Consider the following 21796-nt stretch of genomic DNA (forward strand, 5'->3'; position numbering starts at 1 on the left):
CTTGCATTCTGTTTCTCCTCTTGTGCCCTGATTGTAACCCCAAATTTATGAACTAGCCAAGAATGTCCGATTTCCTAAGTTGCATTTTTTCCCCCTTAAGCACTTTATGCAGAACAGTTCATGTTCTCCTGGTAGTGTTTGGATAATATGATTTTAACACATGCTAATAAAAGCCAAGAAAAAAACGTGGCAACTTTTACCAAAGGAGTCTGTGTTCCCGATGTTGAGAAACGTGATGGGTGATGCATCTGCCCTTTCACACCTGTGCTGCATGGTGACTCACGCATGGAAGGGACTTTGCCTTTCGAGGGGGGTCAGGGGGTCTGCAGCAGCAGGGGAACCCTGAAGCCCCTTAGCCCAGCTGGCAGGTCCTCATGTGCTGTGCAACCCTCCTCCCCACTGAGTTCAGCCACCCTCTCCTGTCTCTCCCATCCTGCCCTAGAGCGCCCCTCCCCCAGGAGAAGTCCCAGGTACTTCTGCCCAGAGACTGGGGCGAGGGGAGGGGAGGCCTCCCCCACACCCTGTGCCCTGGCTCTTTTGGGCCCCAGCACAAGGGAAGCTTGGGTGAGCGCACTCCCCGACCGAGGGACGCCCCCAAGCCCCGCCAGGCCGCCCTTCCTCCCTGTCTGCATGCTCCGAGGGGACAGGCCAGGGACAGCCCGAGGAAGGAGCCCCTCTCCTGGCATCGAGGGGTAGGGCCAGCCTACTCTGTGCCGAGGGCGGCTGTCACATGGGCGCCTCTCAGCATCCCCCTCTCCCCTGTCCCAGCCTCAGTCCTGTCGTGAACCTTTTGAGGCCAAGCAGAGACACCCACCCGGGTTCTGGAGGACAAGTGTGTCACCGTCTGCTCTCGACCTGGTTCTGGTGCCCTTCCCACCCCCGGCCTCCCGTCCCCAGTGCCGTCCCAGGAGAACAGAGCCCTGCGGACACCCTCTAGCCACTTCCTCCTTTCTCCCTGGTCACCCAGGCCTCTAGGTCCACCCCTGCATCACCCACTCAGCCTCGTGGGCCCTGTGAAGGGCTCCAGGCACTGGGCAGCCCGAGGTGGGCACATGCCAGAAAATTTCTATTTGGAGCCCTCAAAAAGGGAAGAGTGTGGTCCCAGAGGTCCCAGAGGGACCATACCTGAGATCCGGAGCCCTGGGGTCATTTTCTGGGCAGATTGTGTCCGTGACGCCTCCATGGAGCCCCTCAGCCCCCTCCCCACCACCACCACCCCAGGCACCATAGCAGGTGCTGGTAAGCTCAGTGGGTAGGGGCAGGTCCCGGGAAACCTCCCACCACGGTCACAGGCCTCGGCCCCCAGTTGCCCACAGTCTGGCGTGTCCCATGCAAGTGTCTCACGGGTGAAGACACCTGGTCTTGTCAGGGGCTGGAGGGAAAAGCCACTCAGAGGGAAGGTCCTAACAGTTCTCCCTGAGGCCTCCTGCATCCCTCAGGGCACCCCTGGGGCACTGAGTGTGGAGCCTGCAGTCTTTTGATTAGGCTCAGTCTGAATCTCGACAATGCAGGTAATTGAGATGAGTGAGGCTCACTGGACCCCTGGGGCGATGCTGTCTCAGTACAGGCCTGTCCCCATACTTCGAGAGGGGAGCATGTGAGAGGAACAGGCAGCCCCGTCCCTGGCTAGCCTGCCTGGACCCACCACAGCCAGTCTCACGGGCCTGGGTTTAAGTTCACACCAATATAAGCTCTAAAGATGGTTTTGTTCCTAAGGTGCATTTGTTGTGGTCACAGTCCCCTGAAGTGAAGGCCCATCTCAGGGTTCAGGACGCCTGTGCTGATGGTAAAATCCCAGAAACATACACAGAAAAGTTGATATTCCATATATTATTTAATAAGGCAAGTCTCTACAGTGATGTTCGTGGTCTGTGGAAGACAGCTAACTCCAAAAGGTGCTGAAGTTTGAGTTCTAGAATTTTCCATGCGTGCAGCCTCACCCTGGCTCCCACTCTTAGGCCTTGTCTTCAGGGCAGCCAGGCGCTTCCTGGGATGCCACTGCTCCTTTGGCCGTGTGGCCTGTGGGGTGACAGATTCTCTGTGCGACTCAGAGGCACGGCCCTGTCCCAGTCTGCTATCCCATAGGGAGCCCATAGAGTAGAGGAAAGGTCAATGAGAGACAGTGTGTGTGTGTTGGGGGTCAGTAAGAGACAGCGGCTGTGTGTGTGTGTGTGTGTGTGTGTGTGTGTGTGTCGGGGGTCAGTGAGAGACAGCGGATGTGTGTGTGTGTGTCGGGGGTCAGTGAGAGACAGCGGATGCGTGTGTGTGTGTGTGTGTGTGTGTGTGTGAGGGGTCAGTGAGAGACAGCGGATGCGTGTGTGTGTGTGTGTGTGTGAGAGACAGCGGATGCATGTGTGTGTGTGTGTGTGTGTCAGGGGTCAATGAGAGACAGCGGGGGTGTGTGTGTGTGTGTGTGTGTGTGTGTGTGTGTGTGTGTGTCTGGGTGGGCTCTCAGCCTTACTGCCTTCCATCTTTACCTCAGCCCCTTATTAGGGATCAGCAACTCCTTTTTCACAGATACAGTTTGCACCCCTTTCAAAAAAAAAAAAAAGGCAACTTTCCCCAGACCTATGGAGCTGATAAACAGTGGAGCCACAGTTCAAACCCATGTCTTAGAGCCTTGACCTCTACCCCTCGGTGGACAGCCCTGGGTCAGCTGAGCACCCACTCCTGACAGCTGAGAAGGCCTCGGAACAGGCCAGACTGCGTCACCAGGCAGAACACATGGTGCCCAGGTGTGGTTTTCACTATCCCGCTACGTCACCAGGCAGAACACATGGTGCCCAGGTGTGGTTTTCACTATCCCGAGGTAGAGGGGGAGGCGTAGACGCCCTCAAGGAGGCCTCCTCTCCCCCCTTCCCATACGATACTGATGAGCCGGACCTCTTACGGGGAGCTGAAGCTGGGGGAGAGGGGCCCAGCCAAGGTCTGAAGGAGGGAGCAGTGGGGTTCGAAATCAGAAGCAGAAGCTTTAATGTCCCCTAAGCCTCTGGGAACATGACCCCAGAGTTAGAACGCAACAAGCCGTCTGCAAGAAAGGCAACACTAGGAAAGAACCAGCTGGGACTGCCGCTAAGGTGGTGGCTGATACGCTGAAGGTTTGTGTACACGTATACACACACACACACACACACACCACAAACACTGCTCCGGTTTCCGAAGACTGTCCACTGGGCCCACTCACCCGACTCCCGGCGTCCAGGGAAGAGCAGGCCCAGCTCCCGGCGGGCAGCCTCACCATCCTGGCTCCCGTGGACGGCATTGAAGGGCAGCTCGGTGCCATACTGGGCCCGCAGGCTGGGAGTGGGGCATAAGGGCGGGAACGGCAGCGTCAGTGAAGGGCGATGCGCTGCTGGCCGGCCCCGGGGGTCCTGCTACCCACCAGCCCCTTTTCTCACAGCAGCCGGCAAGGCGGCCAAGGCAGATGGGCACCAACTCTGAGCAGGGACAGCTGTGTCACTGTCCATTCCCTCCTTGGCACTTGGGGACCTCACAGTGGCATAGCCCTGCCCCCCACCACGCTGCTCGGGTTTGCTGGGTGCCAGGCACTGCGCTCTCAAAGCCCAGGGCGGGTCTTGGCAGAGTTCCCACTTTTCAGATGTGGAAGTTGAGGCACTGAGGGGTTGAAGTATGGCCCAGCTACATACAGGAAGAAGAGGAATTCTTGGCTAGGGAAGTAACACCAGAGCCCTAGGGGCTAGGAGATGGTACAGCGGGCAGAGCGCTTGCTCGCCCTTCATGTAGCCAACCCTGGTTCAGTGCCTGGCACTGCATTTGATTCCCTGAGCACAGTGCCAGGAGTAAGCTCCGAGCACAGCCAGATGTGGTCCCAAAACAAAACAAAAGAGATGAACCCAAAAAAATCCCAGGTCTAATCCCTGGCACCATGCAGTCCCCAAGCATTGCAGCAAGAAACCCAAGCACCTCCGGATGTGACCAAAAAGAGGGAGGCTGCAGTTTCTGCTCATCCCGGATGTTCACGGCAGAACTCTCCCCGCGTCACCATGTAGGCTGACCCTCAGGATGGAGTTGCTGCCCTGTGCAGTGACACCCCCCCACACACACTGCCCCTGCTAGCTCGGGTGTCACGTGGGTGCTCCCAGCCCTATCCCATTCCAGGGTACGACCTCAGGTAAAGTAAGAGCAGCTGCTAGCCAAGGCCCTGGTTCATCTGTCTGCTGGGCCCCTCAGCTTCAAGGGCCAGTCGGGCTTGCCTTGGAAGTGCCAGGACGGGTACCCAGAGCCCAGGAGCAGACCATCTTGTGCCTGTGGTGTGCAGAGACAGGCCAGCGGCCTGAGGGGCTGTCGGGAAGGGGCTGGGGGGCTGGAGGCCACATCTCTTCTGGGATCTGGATCTGTTTCCGGGGTGAGTCTCGCAGGAGCCAGGGGAGTCTCTCGATGCAGAGAAGACTGGATTGGGCAGAATGTTTTGGGGGACAGCCTGGATCAGGCGGAGGAGGGGAGAGGGCAGTGGGAGGCACTCAGCCAGGGGCTGGAGGGGGTCAGTTTCTCAAATACATAACAAAGAGAGGGAGACCCTCCAGGGCTCACCGCAACCCTGGATGTGAGTTTTAAGATGATGAAAGGAGGCAGGGTCACCTGTCTGGCTGCTCCCTCCTGGCCACGTTGGGGTCACAGGGCCCCATGAGGGTCTGCCAGGCGCTGACCACGTCCTCGGAGCCCTTGGTGCTGGTGAGGATCAGGAGGTGACTGCGTCCAGCGGACATATGACGCACCAGCTTCTCAAAGGCCTCCTGGCACGGGAAGGGAAGACAACGCCAGAGGAGGGCAGGGGTGAGGGTCAGCTGCCCCCAGAGACCCGGGTGCAAGTGAAAGACAGAGAAGAGAGGCAGGCCTGGGTGCCTGGCTCAGGCTGGAGTGAGAGCACAGCGGGGAGCGTGCTTGCCTTGCATGCAGCTGACTCAGGGTCCATTTTTGATACTGCAGATGGTCCCCTGAGCACTCCGGGAATGATCCCTGAGTGCAGAGCCAGGAGTAAGTCCTGAGCACCACCAGGTGTGCCCCCCACCTCAAAAAAAATTTTTTTTAAATAATAAAGGCACCTAAACTAACACCCAAGAATGGCCGAGATTAGTACCAGGAATTTTGCTCCATGGCTTGGAGGCCAGTTACACATGCTAGGGGAAAAGGGAGCTCAGATAGAGAAGGGAGCACCAAATAAAGGGTATTGGGAGGATCCTCCCAGGATGGGAGAAGCATGCTGAAAGTAGACTATAGACCAAACATGATTGCCACTCATTGCCTCTTTTGCAAATCACAACAACACTCAAAAGGAGAGAGAGAACAAAAGGGTGAGATGGGGGGAATGGGGGGTGGGAGGGATACAGGGATCTGTGGTGGTGGGAAATGGGCACTGGTGGAGGGATGGGTATTTGATCATTGTATAATTGAAACCCAAGCACAAAAATGTGTAAGTCTACAACTGTACCTCATGGTGTCTCACTAATAAAAATTAAAAATAATAATAATAAAGAGACTGTGTGAGGTCAGAGATGCTGGAGGCATGGGAGAGGTGACATTGGCTGGGGCCTGTTCAGTGCCTTACAGCCCTTCCTCCTGCATCCCTGTAACTGCACTCTTATTTTCCTATGGGACACCTCTTCCCACGTCACTTGTCCTAGGCTGGTTGACAGCCAGGCTGTTGCTGGACACCAGAGGCACAGTTGCCGGTCCCACTGCCAACCCCAACTATGTCGTTTTGCTCCTGAGATCCTTTTCCCCAAGACCTCCTTGTCCTCTTCCTTCAGTTCTGGGAGTTCGGGAGGTTCCTTCCAACCAATTCCTTATTCCTTGCAGAAGCCCAAGTTAAAACTTCCTCACAATGAAGGGGCCTCGAACTGCTAACAGCTGTGGTGATTCCGAAAGCAAATCAGGGCTGGCACGTCTCAGACTGTCCCTCCCCTTTAGGAACCAGCCTGTCCAGACTGTAAGGCTCTGGGAAGGATGGGGCAGTTGCCAGCCCCGGAACACAGAGGCCCAACCTCGCCAGCTCGGTGTTGGTAGAAAAGCCGCGCTTCCTCCTCCGTCATGGTTCTCTCCTCATGTGTGACGATGTCGAAGCCGGCCTCCTGGATCTGGAGATGACAAGTATACACGATGCGGAGGGCAAAGCCAGCCTGAGGCCACAGGGAATGTAGCCACTGAAGACCTCAGACTCTCATCCCCATGGCAACTGTCAGGACCCTAAGTCAACTCTTTACTGAGTCCAAGCACAACAGTGAAGCCTCAGCATTCTCTTTCCATGGGGGCTGGAGCAATAGTCCAGTGGCTACAGCACTTGCCTTGCACATGGCTGACCCCGGTTCAATCCCTGGCATCCCATAAGGCCCCCTGAGCCCCACTGGGAGTGATCCCTCAGGGCAGAGCCAGGAATAAGCCCTGAGAACTGCTGGGTGTGGTTCCCAAAACAAGAACAAAACATTCTCCACCCCCGGGGTGCCAAAATCTTAGAGCAGAGTGCTCCCCGACCCCCCTAGTTCAGCGCCAGCGATGGCACGAGGAGTTGGGACCTGCAGTGGCTGGGATGAGGCTCTTACCTTCATGATGATCTCCTCCGCCTTGCCGTGAGCCACTGCCTCGGGCTTGATGATGGCCACGGTGTATGACTTCCCTGAGGAAGCTGCAGGGAGCCAGGAGGTGCCGAGATGACACCCCCACCCCCACCCCACCAGCCTCTGCACAGGCTCCTAGGCCCTCAGAGCTCCCCAGCCCACCCCACCCCCACCCTCTTCTGGCTCCAGGTCAGGGCTCTTAACCTTTTCCCGCTCATGACCCGTTTATGGCCAAAAAGAACCTGAACAGACCACACAGTGAGCACCCAGTAGTAAAGTTCTTACGTCAGTCTTGGTCATGGAATGCTGAGAAATTCAAACTGTTGCTGAATAACTCACACCCTACCTCGTGCCCCCCACATTCAGTTCCAGAACCCCACAGCTGCCCATGAGAACACACATCTCAGGGGACACACACACACATGCACATACACACATGCGAACACACATATGCACATACACACATGCGCACATACACACATGCACATGCACACACACATATGCACATACACATACATGCACACGTGTGCATACACACATATACAAACACACACACCCCAAGTGTCCTGTTCCCCAGGAGTGGCTGGGAAGCCTCAGGCCCAGGCTGCTCAGCTGATCCTTGGGGTTGGGGACGGGTCCAGGGCAGCTTTCTGGTCCTTTGGAATGAAAGAAGTCTGAGTTCTTGGCTTGGTGAAGTCAGGACCCTGCAGTATTCTCGCTTCATATGGCAAATCATCACGCTCCATTTGTGGTTTTTGGTTTAGTTTTTGAGCCGCTGGAGGCTACTCCCAGCTCTGTGCTCAGAGGTTGCTTCTGCCAGTGTTGGGACACCCTACAGTGCCAGGGGTGGAACCCGGGTGTCCTGCTGTCTCCCTCGCCACTGAGCCATGGTTTGCCTTTGGGAATGCACATGGTGTTCACTCATGTGTGACCCAGACACCAGGCATCTACGAGTGGCTAGAACTGTGAGTGGGGCTGAAGATGCTCTTCAAGGGCAGATGGGTCATTGCACACTGTAGGCTTGCGGTCAGGCATGGACAGAGCATCCAGTGGACTGTCACTAACTCCAGGTTGCTCAATATGTTCTGGAGTATGTTTTTTTGTTCTTGTTTTTTGTTTTTGCTTTTGGCACAGGGGTTACTACTGGCTCGTGCACTCAGGAGTAATTCCTGATGGTTCTCAGGGGATCATATGCTGGGTTGACTGCATGCAAGGCAAACACCCTACTTGCTATGCTATCGCTCCAGCCCCTGGAGTATGATTTTTTTTTCTTTTTGGGTCACACCCAGCAATGCTCAGGTGTTACTCCTGGCTTTGCACTCAGGAATTACTCCTGGTGGTGCTTGGGGGACCATATGGGATGCCAGGGATCGAACCCGGGTCCACCGTGTGCAAGGCAAATACCCTACCTGCTGTGTTATCACTCCGGCCCCTGGAGTATGTTTTTAAAGCACATCTTGGGTCAGAGAATTAGTATAGGGATTAAGGCCCTTGCCTTGCACACGGCTGACTCTGTTTTGATCCTCAGCACTCCATGTGGTCCCACAAACACCACCAGGAGTGATCCCTGAGCATAGGAGCCAGAAATAGATTCCTGAGAACTGTGGGATATGGCTCAAACACAAAAATAAAAGGGCCGTGTGGGATATCATGGGGGTTAAGGTACATGCCCAGCATGTCGGCCCAGGCTCCATCCCAGCAACATACAGTCTCCTGAGCACTGCCGCTGGAGTCCCGGGCACTTCCCAGAACCACAGGCCCGAGCAGTCACAGTCTCGGACCGTTACCTTGAAACATCGGCCTGGTTAGCTGAAAATCCTCAGGAGGGCCCCCCCAGGTTCCCCCACAAAACTTAGTGATGGGATCTCATGTGTTTCTTAGCCTTCTCCTGCATGCTGCTCCCGCATCACTCACCTACATCCTCATGGTCACCATCGTCCTGCTCATGGGAAGAACGTCCCCCAGCCCCACAGAGCACTTCATCTTTAATCTGGAGCAAATTGTAACAGACAGTAATTACTACTTTAAATTACCACGAAGACCTGCAAAACCCCATAAAAATAAATAGAGGCCAAATCCTAATAGAGGAAGGGGCAGGGTGGTGTGGGTGCTGCACGAGACAGGGTTTTGGTTTGTTTGGATTTTAGGATCACAGCTGGCAGTGTTCAGGGCTTATTCCTGCTTCTGGGCTCAGGAATTACTCCTGGTGGTGCTTGGAGAAACATAGGAGATGCCGGAGATTAAACCTGAGTTGGCCATGTGCCAGGCAAACCTCCCCACTGTGCTGTCTCTCCAAACCCAGGATGGGACCATTTTAAGATGATCTGGCTGAGAAGAATCTCTGAACAGAGCAGCTCCAGAACAGAAATCCACTGCAGAGATTTCTCCAGACCCTAATTATCTGGAATTTTGGAGTTCCAGAAGCATATGGCTGCTCTTGCGGCCGCATGACATCTTATGCTATTCATAACAAACAATAAAAAAAGAGAGTATGGAGGAGATTGTCTTACATAGAGGCAGGGGGAGATGTGGGATGGGGGACATACTGGGGTTCTTAGTGGTGAAAGATGTGCACTGGTGGAGGGTTGGGTGATCGATCATTGTATAACTGAAACTCAAACAGGAAAGCTTTGTAACTGTATCTCACAGTGATTAAAATAATAACAGTAAAATAATAATAAAATAAAATTAACATTCTGAATCAAAGTTGTAATGTGGAGTTAATGCCCAATTCAGTCAGCTTAATCAATGGCTGAATAAATAGCAGTACTCCTACATTTAAAAAAAAATAGATGATCAGGATGGAACCATTATGTGGGTAGGGAAACCAGGCTGATCTCATGGTGCAATTCTGCCTGCTTTCCAGAAAGGCAAAGGGAAGAGGGATGGAGAAGGAAAGGCTGGAAGCCAGGGAGGGTCGGGGAGGGGCAAAGGTGTTTTCCCCTGGAGCGCCTTGGAAAGAGAGTGGGACCAGAGCATGGCCAAAGCGAGGGGAGTAGCCCTGATGACCCCCAAACACCACCCATTGTCCTCTGGGTTGAGGGCAAACAGGTGAACAGAGGGCTGCAGAGTGAGCCTCACTGGCAGGTGCCGACCCATAGATGTCACCTTGCCCAGGCCATGCCCCTGTCAAAGGTGGCCAGTTCTGTAGGAAAGTGCCCCAATGCACGGAGCTCAACTTCCACTGGAAAGGAGGGAGACCTCTGGTACTGTCCCCCCCAAAAAAACCTTCCGGAGCATGAGGAGAGCTGGTCACCGAGCGTGTCACCCACCCTGTGAAGTGTGATCGGTTGTCCCTGCTGAGTTTGTGCTCGGGGCCCAGAAAGTCTGGCTAAGGCTTGAGTGGGGGAGAAAACGCTTCCAAGGGGGCAAGGGTCAGGACCAAGGCGACTTCCTCTAAGAAGGTTTCAGAAACACGCCCCCAGGGGCTTGGGGCCCGCAGGGGTGGGGCATTATGAAATTTTGCAGGGGCAGCTCCAGGCCTCGAACGATCAGGACTCGAGCGCTGACGGGGCCTTTCTGGGGGGACCCCACCTCCTCTGGCCCGTCTCACCGCTCGCCGCTCCCCGCCTTCAGCCAGCACCTTCTTCTCGGCCTCCAGCTGGTCCAGGATGGTTTTCTCCAGGAGGGGGGCATTGGCTCCCCTCACCACAGCCACAAGCTCGCCCCCCTAGAGTGCAGTGAGTCAGACACGGACATGGGGCAGAAGTCTCTGGTGCTTTGCTTCCCAGCGGACTCAGGGGTCTGGCCCACCCGTGCCAGAGCTTCCCTCGGCCCCCGGTCAGCACAGGACAGTCTCCTGGGAGGGTGGCTTCTGGGGGTTCATTCCCAAGGACCACTCTGAGCACCATGGCAGCCAGCAACAGAAGCCCAGTTTGTAGGCCCTTCCCCGCCTCTGTCAGAGAAAGTCCCAGATGCCAGGACAACTGCACAGTGGAGAAGGGTCACCCAAAATGATGAGACCCAGATGCATCCCGCAGGAGGGAGCGCCCCTACCCACCACTGCCCGTTCAGGCAGGGAAGAATCACCCCAAATGAAGGGCATCGCCCCCGAGAACCTGGCAGCTATTTGAGGGTCAGGGAGGCCTCTGGGGGACCCAGTGAGAACTAAAGGCAGTGACACGCCTCTCTGAAGACGGGCTTACCGCGTAAAACAGAAAGGTGGGCTCACACCTCCCTCGGTACCTCTCAAGGACATCAAGACAGTCAGCCTCAGCCTGAGGAAACAAGCCCATAGGTGGGGCTCTGGGGAGAGGCTCAGGATCACAGGAACAGTTCACAGCCTCACCTCCACACACCGCACACACACCCCACATACCACACAATCACACCCTCACACTCACACACACACACACACCACCTACCACACCTCACCTACTCATCCAACACATACCACCTACCACATGTACACACACACCCGCACCATCTGTATCACAGTCCCACACCCACTCCCACCTCTCCTACCACATATCCCACACCATCTACCACACACAGAACATAAAGGTCACACCACACACATGCCACCGACACACCACCTACCACCAGACTCACACACACACATTCCCACATCACCTACCTCACATTCACACACCACACAAACACCATCTACCACCACCCACTCACACCCCACACCACCCACTAGATACACACCACACATACAAACCACTTATTACCCATACTCTCACAACAACACCCCTCAATACTACACACACGCTCACACACACCGTCCACATGCACCCTCCTTCACATTCCCCACAATCATACACGTACCCAGCTCCCCCCAGCCCGCGTACCACGCCTATCCCCCACCCTCCCCTACACCCCCACCCTCCTCATTCTCTCCTCGGAATCTCAACTTTATCTGGGAACAAAGTAGTTGCCCAGGTCTTCCCAGCAGCCGGTCTCGGCTTCTTTCTTCTGGGCCTGCTTCCAACCTCATTCCTGCCTCTGGCCTCTGGCCTAACACTTCACCCCCTAGTCTCATCCCTGGGTCCCATTGATGGGATTTTTGCTTGGAGCATGCTGGGGGCCCGGCTGAGAAACAGAGTTGGAAGAACAGAATGAGGAGACTGTTTCCCTGCTCCCGGCCAGAGGCTGCTCGGGCACGGGGGACGCAGCACCACCGCGACAGCCTGAAACACCCTCCAGGGTGTCCTTTCTTGTCTGCAGCTAGGCACCAGGACACCCCTGGGCTACTCCAAGGAGGAAGTGTAGCCTTGGAGGCCAGACTGCATGAGAGAGAAGCTTCTGGAACTTTCTCCCATGTTCTTGGCCTGGGAATCTCACATCCAGGCGGCAGCATGCAGTTCTCGAACACGTGCCTGGAACTGACACTCGTTCCCTATCCTAACCCATACAAACAGCAGGCTTCCCCTCTATGGAGCAGAGACCTGGAAATCCTGGCCCCCTGGGCAAGAGGCCTACTAGGGGACTCCAGAGAGAAGCTCTTGGCATGGGGGGTAGGGGGTGAATGTCAGTCTGCATCTCTCGAGAAATATGAAAAAGTGTCCAACCAACTCCCAGCCTTCCCCAATCTTCAAGGCAGCCCCCAGCCCTGGCCCCGCCCGGGTTTAACACCTCCACCATGCTGTGGGAGGTTCTTACTAGTGCAAAATGCAGGAGGTCCATGCCCAGCTCAAGCCTCAGCTTCTGGAACAGGCTCACGACAGGCTTGCAGGGGCCACACCAGCCTTGGTAGACATCAACCACTGCATGGACAGAAGAAGAGGCACTGGGTGGGTACCCAATCCCAGCCTACCAGGCACCAGGTGCTTCTGGGCAGGAAATGGAGCATGAAAGGCACTTCTGAGCCCAGCAGGGCCTGGCCAGGTGCTGATGAAGCTCAGGTGAAAGGATCTGGGGCCCGCAGTCGCCCTTCTCTTTGTGGTTCTGTGCAACATTTAGTAAGGCACAAAGGAGGGATCTTGGAACTGGAGAGATCAGTCAGTGAGTAAGGTACTTGCCTTGCACATAGCCAATGCTGTCTTGATCACTGGCACCCCATATGGCCCCCTTCGCTTACCACCAGGAGTGATTCCTAAGTCAGAGCCAGGAGTACTCTCTGAACACTGGGTGTGGCCCCAAAACCAAAAAAATAAACCAATAAAAAATTTTAAATAAAATAGTGGATGTCAACATTAATTAACATGAATTACCAGTTAGTCCTCTGGAACCGAGCATCTCTTCCCACAGTTCCTGGGTGCTGATGTTGACCTAAAAGAATGAATCAGTGTTACCAAGGATACAGATAAGGAGCAGTTTGATGTCTTTGCTCCAAGTCTTTCTAGCTCTTTCTCTACTCCATCTGATGCCGAAATGGCTACAGATACAGCTCAGATCTCTCTGTCCCTTCCTCACTGCTCCCTCTCTCTCCGGAATGACTAAGCTCACACCTTCCCCCTTCCCCATCTTCTTCCCTACCTCCTTTGGTGCCAGAGAAAGAATTCAAGATCTCACACTGTGGGGAGGGGGGGTGGGGCTGGAAAGTGCCTGACTGCTAAGTTACACCCCAGCCCCTGATCTGTCTTTCTTTCTCTTCCTTTCTTCATTTCCAGAAGAAATCACCCTAAAATCCCAAACATTTTAACAAGCAATTGTTGCTTATCAAAAAACAACTTAGAGCATCATTTTGTGTCCTATAAAATGTGCCCAAGTATTATCATGCTTCAATGTTCTTTTGCAATTTGTATTTTCACTCAACATAATGTTTTGCTATTACCAATACTTTGTTGAAAGTTATTTGTTAAAATTAAAGTTCTGAATAAACTAAACTTCTTTATGTTCAATAGGGTTGGACAGGTGCATGAATACAGTCTTTACCGTGCCACTGCTGTAACACATTCCACAGGACAGAATGTACTGCCACCCCAGAAAATCCCTTGTATCTCTTTTCAGCTACTTCCTGCTTCTTGCCAGAGGTAAAACCCTTATCTGCTTTCTGTCACACATATTCATTCTGTCTGATCTAAAACATCACATGTTCTCATTAGAGGCTGGAGCGATAGCACAGTAGTAGGGCGTTGCCTTGCATGTGGCCGACATGGCCAACCTGAGTTCAATTCCTCCACCTCTCTCGGAGAGCCCGGCAAGCTACCAAGAGTAGCTTGGCAAAGCCTGGCAAGCTCCCCGTGACGTATTTGGTATGCCAAACACAGTAACAAGAAGTCTCATAATGGAGACGTTACTGGGCCCGTTCAAGCAAATCGATGAACAACAGGAGGACAGTGCTACAGTGCCCTCTTTATTCTGTGCTGGCTTCCTTCTCAGGACTTGTCTGTGTAGTTCGATGTCAGTGGCATATTCATGTTTATTCCTCATCAGATTCCAATGTGACTATTCCATCCCAGTGGCTTGACAGGTACCCAAGTTACTTCCAGTTTGGAGTTATTATGAATAACGACTGTGATCACGCTTGAACCTTTTTGCTTCTGTGTTTCCTTGGTAAATAAGTCACGAGGAGTGATGCTGCTGGAACTCAGGGCTTGAGCACGCTTCATTGAATATGCAATGGCCAGCCCTTCTCTTAATGTGAGGGACAGTCTAATGTGGAAAATGGAAATGTTACAGTTTACACAGTGTCACCAAAATTTGATGATGTCAGTCTTTTAACTTGTGACCAACTAATGGAAATAGTGTGGTAAATTTCTTTGGGCTTTAATTTCATTTTATTGGTAATTGATGGTGTCTAGCGAGCTCCTTTATTTAATGTGCATATCCATCCTTAGTGCCCACAAACTGGTCATTTTCTTTTAAAAACATTTTTTGTTTGGGGGGACCCACACCCAGCAAAGTCAGGCATTACTCCTGGTTCTGCACTCAGGAACCACACCTGGCAGTTGCTCAGGGAACAGTATGGGGTGCCAGAGATCAAAAACCGGGTCAGCTGCATGCAAGGAAAATGCCTTACCTACTGTACAATGGCTCTAGCCTCTGTCCATTTTTTTTGTTGTTGGATTGTTAGCCTGTGTGTGTGGATGCACATGCACTTGGTAGGAATTAAATCCAAGGCCTCAAACATACCAAGCATGCACTCTCCCACTGAGCTACATCCCCTGGCTGGATTGTTGGCCTTTTATTATTAGATTGTAAAGGGTCTGTGAATATATACCTCCTCTAAAATCTAATGAGCCTTTGTAATATGTATTGTAAATATTTTCGCCAACTCTAGTTTGTCTATTTCCTTAACAATGTCTTCTGTTGAGCAGAAGTTTTTAATATTAAAGTCTAATTAACAAATGTTAGGTTATGGTATTTTGTGTGTTCTAAGAAATCTTTCCTCAGAGTCACAAAGATCCTCTTTTTCTCTTTCAAGACATGCTATAATTTAAGCTCTTACTTTTAAGTCTGTGATCCATCTGGAATTGATTTTTCTCTATATTGTATAGTAAGGGCTGGTTGATTGCAGTTATTGTTGCAAAAAATGTGGCAAAATTTATTTTCCTATCATATTGCTTTGGTACCAATGTTGAAAGCCAATCGACAACGTAACAAGGAATAATTACTGTAGTTTTGTGTAAGTTTTTCTTGTTTTGCTCTACAATTTTTTTTTATTTATTTATTGAATCACTGTGGGAAAGGTTACAAAGCTTTCAGGTTTATGTCTCAGTCATGCAAATATCAAACACATTTCCCTTTACCAATACTTATTTTTTCCCATGAAGAACCCCAATAAAACCCCACCCCCCACCCCTCCCCGTCCCTGTGAGGCAGATGAATTCTAGTTAACACTCTATCCGCTTTGATTAGATTGTTTCAATAAAAGACTCACCACTATTATTTAGAGTTTACCCCCCCCCCCCCAAATCAGACATGCTGAAAAAGCATTGTGAAGTGATTTGCTTTCTACAGCTGGGTTCAAGAATTAAATGTTGGTTTTGGATTTCTGCTATTTTACCTATTGACCCTGGAAGTATTTCTACTGAAAGTCAGATAGTTAAGAAATTGGTTTCTGTGTTCTGGAGTCGTGGCCGTGCTGGAGAGCCGCTCGTGGGGGGCAACTGGTGGCCTCGGTAGGGCGTGAAGGGCGGAGCGAAACGCTCCCCTTCCCATGAGGTTTTAGTCGCCCCCACACTCCCGGCTCATACCTGCTGTCCACAAGGCTCCCATGTGGCCGCCATCTTTCTTTCCAGAGAGGATACAATTTTTTTTTTTAAATACCTCAAATACTACTTTTTCAAAAAAAGCCTTTGGTAAAGAGGAGAAAAGTGGTTAACAAGTAATTTCCCCCTAGTCTGCAGTGGGCTGACAGTCTCTGATAGAGATAAGTTGAATTTTTCTGGAAGGTGGACAAAAGAGTGAAGTTGGACTTTAACCTCCGGAGAGGAATCGGGCATGTGGTTTTCTTGGACACAGACAGGTGAAAGTTAGGGGTCACAGAACAGACGCCCACATTCTGGTCTTCGGGGAAGTTGCGAGCACTGAGCTACACTGATGGGCAAAGTCCCTTCTAGGCAATTCCTGGCCATCTTCATGTTTGCCTTAGCAAGCTCTGGTCGCAGTGCTGGCTGAATTTTGGGATCCCCGGGGCTGCCACTCAAAGCTTGCTTCATAGCTCTGCCTGTGCGCGACTGTCAAAAAACGGACAGAACCGGAAGCTCGGCCGCGCAGCCTCAGCTCGCCCGGTCTGGAGCCCCCACTCCCACTCCCAACCCCCGGTTGGATTCGAGGGGGTAACCACTGACAAACAAGGTCCGGACTTTCTCCCAGGCGTTGCCGGCCTCGCCGGATGCTTCGCCGATGCTCGGGATCCTGCCTCCTAGGGAAGGGAGGCAGGGCTGGGCGCGGGCACGCTCGCCCACTTTCCCTTTCCGGCCGTGGGAGCTTTGGGAAGGAGGGAAGGAAGAAGGGAGAAGCCTAAGCACTGCGGGATGGTGGGGAGGGGACGTCTAGGGAGGCGAGCGATGAGGAAGAGGACGCTGGCAGCCGGACGCTGATGCTCCTTCTCCCAGCGCTCTCCCAGGACGGGGCGGGACCAGGAGGGGCGTGGCCAGGCCAAGCCCCGCCCCGCTCACGCGCAAGGTCAACAGCGACGCCCCGGAGCGGGTAGCGGTCCCCAGCCGAGGAAGAAGGGACCAGGGTTTTGGATGCTGGAGAACTTGGCCTCTCCACCTCCCCAACCCTGCGTCTACCCCGGAGCCGCTGTCTTTGTTAAAGGACCGGGCGTGGACGAGGGTTGGAGAATCCACGAGTCCACGACCAAAAGTGATCGAAAGCTTAGAGGACAGTTTAACCGAGGGGACAGTCTCACGCGAAACGCTGGCTGGGCACTATGACCTCATGTTGGGAGGGACATCGACTGCACGAGTCTCCCCGGGGAGGGGACTGACTCCTGTGTGTGGTGCCCCAGCAGCTGGGAATGCAGGGTGAGGGAGCGCCCAGATCTCCTTTGCAGAGTGGGAGGCATCTGGAGACCAGACATCCAGGACGAAGCGCAGAGGAGCCGAGAGATAGAGACAGTACAGACCCAACTGCAAGATTCACGATGAACATAGACTATAGACCGAACATGATTTCCACTCAATGCCTCTTTTGCAAACCACATCACCCAAAAGGAGAGAAAGAACAAAAGGGAAATCCCTCTCACAGAGGCAGGGGGGATGAGGGGGATGGGGGGTGGGAGGGATACTGGGATCAGTGGTGGTGGAAAATGGGCACTGGTGGAGGAATGGGTACTTGAACGTTGTATAATTGAAACCCAAGCACAAAAATTTGTAAGTCTACAACTGTACCTCATAGTGTTTCACTATCTGTCTGTCCTCCCTTGTTCATCGATTTGCTCTAGCGGGCCCAGTAACATCTCCATTGGAGACTTTGTTGTTACTGTGTTTGGCATAACGAATACATCACAGGTAGCTTGCCAGGCTCTGCCCTGGGGGCGAGATATTCTTGGTAGCTTGCGGGGTTCTCTGAGAGGGGTGGAGGAATTGAACTCGGGTCAGCCATGTTGGCTGCGTGCAAGGCTAACGCCCTACCGCTGTGCTATCGCTCCAGCCCAGTGTTTCACTAAAAAAAATTAGATAAATAAAAGCTCAGAAGGTGGAGTAAGACAGTGGAACAGTTCGGAGTCTCTAGGTATTGGTGTCTGGTGACCCTCGTGCTTCAGGAGGCTTTACAAACTGAAATCATTTCAAGAGCCTCTCCACCTTCACTTCAGAGGCTCTGGTGGCTTTCAAACTGTCCTCCAGACTAGGGGGTGATGGTGGGGAGCGAAGGGAAGCGCGTAGGATCTGCAGACCATGGCCCGGCTGCAGAGGCTGCACGCAGTGCAAGGGCGAGTCTCAGCCTGGAGCAACCAGTCAAGCTTCAGTAGCTCCTGTCCCCAGGGAGTAACTGGTGCCTTGGACACATTCCCACTGCTGTAACTTGTGTGCTTCCTGTCCCCTTGGCCCTCTGGGCTAGGTTCTTGGATGCAACCCGGCCTTGGCTCTGGAACACTATCAATCATCCTAACGGATAAAGACGCTCTGCCTGTACAATGGAAAGGCCTCCATCCAGGCAGATGCCCTGCGTCTTCAATTCTAACGCAAGTCCAGAGCTTTGGGAAGGAGAGCTGTTTAGCCTGACTTATAGAAATAGAGGACCAAACAAAATGAGTGGAGAAATATACCCCTGATTTGAAAAAGCAAAGGATGCATATGTACCCTAATGCAACAGAATTACATAAACTACCAAAAACATCTTATTATCTAGTTCTCACTCCGGAGAACCTGGCAGGCTACCAAAAGTATCCTGCCCACACGGCAGAGTCTGGCAAACTCCCCGTGGCGTTTTCAATATGCCAAAAACCAATAACAATGATGGGTCTCATTCTCCTAACCCTGAAAGAGCCTCAAATGTGGCACTTCCTAAAATCTCAGGTCTAGGATGAAGAAGACGTTACTGGTGCCTGCTTGAGGCAATTGATGAACAACAGGATGACAGTGACAGTGATACAGTGATACCCAAAACAACTGTCATGATGTTCACTAAAATTAGAGGAGAAAGTTAGATAAATAAAATGAGAGCTACAAAAAATATGAGAAAGTTCCAGACAAGAAATCATAGAACTAAAGAGAATAATAATTGAACTAAAAAATAAAATGAGGGAACCCAACAGTAGACAAGGTAGTAAGTGAAGTGAATTAGATATTGTGTTTCCATATTTACATTTTTAAGATTTTTTTGATTATTCTAACTCTGTTGAATTTCCTGAGATAGTTCCCTATAAGTTTGTCAGTTTCTGCAAAACCCCTGCTGAGATATTATTATTATTATTATTGTTATCATTATTAGTTTGCAGTGCCATGGATTGACCCAGGACCTCAAACATGCCAAGGCAAGTACTCCACTGCTGAGTTAAATCTCTGGCACTTGCAGATATTTTAACTGTGATTGCAGTAATCTATGGATCATTTTGCATGGGATGGGGAAATGATATTTTACTAACATTGAGTTTTCTTGTCTGTGAACATGATGTTTCTTATAATTAATTAAATCTTTCTTTTTTCAGTAATGTTTTGTAGCTCTTAACATTTGGCACATCTGTTGTTAAAATGCAAACTCATATCATAATCATATCATATCATAATCATAAAGAGTAATTGATAGTTAAAATTGTTTCCTTTCCCCCTACATTTTATTACATATCTACCTATTAGTTGTAAGAGTGAATGACTGAAGAGTACAGTAAGAAAGTGGATCTCACAGGGCAGAGTGAGTCACAGGCCCAAACTCACAGAACCTGGTCTCAAACTCCACCAAGATTTCAACAGCAAAAATTTTCTGTTGGAATTACACTGGTTCATATTTTCTTGGGTTTGTAAGATTTTTCAGTTTGTGACTATTAAATATGATGTTGATATTTCTAAATTGAAATTAGATATAAAACAAGAAGTAATGAACAACGAAATATTGATCTCTAAAGTCAGTGACTTTGGCGGCACCACAAGTGGTGCTCGGGGATCACTCCTGACTTGATGCTTGGGGTTCTGGTAGTGCTCAGGGAACCATGTGGTGCCAGAGACCAAACTCAGTATGCAAAGCATGCATACTAACGCTTTGACAAGCCGATGCCCCGACAGCCAGGGCCTTTCAATCTGAGAGATAATTGTGCAAATAGCCAGCACTTACGTAAAGAAAATGGAATGAAGATCGGGTTAGAGGTTACACAGGGATAGTACGGGTGTAGGGTGCTGGGTTGCAATAACTTTGTGTGTCTATACCATACACTTTAACACTATTATAGCCATGTTACCCCAACTACGCTGAAAAATTAAGATTTTTTAAAAGTTGATAATAAAATAGAATACAAATAGAGATCATATTTAGTTAACATCATCTTAAGCGGTATAGGAAGCTTCCTACAACAGAGAATGTTAAAACTAAGACCAAAAGGCTGGAATAATAGTACAATGGCCAGGGTGTTTGTTTGCCTTTCCTGCTGCCAATCAGGGTTCAATTCCCCACACCCTATTTGGTTCCCTGAGCCCTCCTGGAGTGATTCCTTAGTGCAGAGCCTGGAGTAAGCCCTGAGCACCTTCGAGCGTGGTCCCCAAATTAAAACACACACACACACACACACACACACACACTCACACACACACACACACACACACAAGAGCCTAAGACATAAATGGAGCAAGATAAAAGAAGAAAGGGGACGAAAGATAAATGTTGATTAAAGCAAACAAGGAAACAAGAGAAGAAAATAACTTGATGTGCTCAGAGAGATTTTTCAGTGATAAAGTGGTGAATGTGTAGTCTGAATCCTTTTGGATCTTGTGATTGTAGAAGCACAAAGAAACCATATACTCAGTATATGTTTATTTATATTTCAGTGCAGTAAAGAATGATCATACTTAACATACTTTACGGTTTTCTCTCCTAAAGATGGAAGCGCAAGATGTTCAAATGAGGACACCACTGCGAACACAGTATCACTTTTACACTGTACTTCCCCATCCATGCCACCCCCTAGAGCCGCAGCTCCCACAAGTGCTGAAAGAAGCGGTCCCTCAAGTCTTACCTGCAGGGCAGTTTCCTTCTTCTTGCTGCCCATGATTCTGCAAATGATACAAATCTCCTTGCTGCGGACTCTGACCTTGCTGGCGAGCAGCCTAGGGATAGAACTCTGCGTGGATCAGTTAGCCCCCTGCAAACCAAGCACCCCATCCCTCTTAAATGATACAAAGAAACGCACAGTTGCAACATGAACACCCCATCGGGAAGTGGACCCGACAGCCTGCATGTATGTGGTTCACCGGTATGGTTTTCTGCAAATCTTCGAACCCCTTTCCAGCCCAGGAGCGAGCAAAGACCCTCCCCTAAAAGCAGGTCCAGGCGATGCCCCGCAAGAGACATCAGAACGTCCACCGAGGTATTAGGGCGAAAAGAACCATTATTCCTACTGTATCAGTGTAGTCCAGAAAAATTCTCGTCTCTGAGAACTCTAAGGGCGCGCGGGGAGAATTTCCTGCCGAGTTTGCAGCGACCCAGACACCGTCGTCTTGGCAACACGGCGCAGCTTCCAACTGGCCAATGAGAAGCAGGAATACACGTAAGTCACGCCCACTCAGCGCCGCTCAGTTCTTTTTGAGAAGATTCTGATTCCCACACCAAGGGCAAGCAGTCCAGCCTTTTAAATTCTGATTTCGACCGTAAGAAATGCTCTCAGGGGCTGGAGCCTCTGTCAGTGTAGGAAGGTACGAGGATTCGGGTTCATTCTGCGAAGATTCTGTGTATTTCTGTGCATTCTTGGATTCCAGCAAATTTCCTGCCTGGCGAACACCAATGTGCAAAAGCTTTTCTCTGATTACTTACTGTATGCCAGGCAGCAGTGTTTGCAAGTTTTGAGAGATCTGAAGTCAAATTATTTTAAGACAAAGAATACAAAATTATAGAAGTTAGGAGATGGAAGGAAGAGAGGAAGGGAGGAAACAGAATCGAGAATCCAGAAATTTATCTAGATAAGTGAGGACAACTGACAGCTGACAACGTGGCAAAGAAAAGTTACAGATATAAGTGGTACTAGAATAACCGGATGTTCATTTGCCAGTCTCTCCTCTCCATAAAAAAGGGATCTAGACACGGAACTTACGTCTTGCACAAAAGTTAACTCATAATGGATCGCAGGTATAAATACAAAACTATGAAACGTCTAGAAGAAAACAGAGAAAATCTAGTTGACTTTTGATTTCGTAGGTGCTTTTAGACACAATACCAAAACAATGATCCACAAAAAAAAGCTT

General features: G+C 51.0%; 1 protein-coding gene across 1 annotated transcript; it reads right to left on the reverse strand.

The window, feature by feature from the left end:
- Positions 1-1837: 1837 nt before the first annotated feature.
- On the reverse strand, positions 1838-20660 carry NME9 (NME/NM23 family member 9). Its single transcript, XM_056121315.1, has 11 exons — positions 20575-20660; positions 12728-12785; positions 12177-12280; positions 10718-10789; positions 10126-10242; positions 8487-8562; positions 6558-6640; positions 6003-6095; positions 4600-4754; positions 3185-3297; positions 1838-2019 (listed from the first exon to the last, which is right to left on the reverse strand). The coding sequence occupies exons 1-11, from the start codon at positions 20605-20607 to the stop codon at positions 1955-1957; spliced, it is 969 nt and encodes a 322-aa protein (XP_055977290.1). The 5' UTR covers positions 20608-20660; the 3' UTR covers positions 1838-1954.
- Positions 20661-21796: the final 1136 nt, after the last annotated feature.

The sequence above is a fragment of the Sorex fumeus genome, unplaced genomic scaffold (assembly GCF_029834395.1).
Source record: "Sorex fumeus unplaced genomic scaffold, SorFum_2.1 ptg000044l, whole genome shotgun sequence".
In the NCBI taxonomy this organism is placed as follows: Eukaryota; Metazoa; Chordata; class Mammalia; order Eulipotyphla; family Soricidae; genus Sorex; species Sorex fumeus.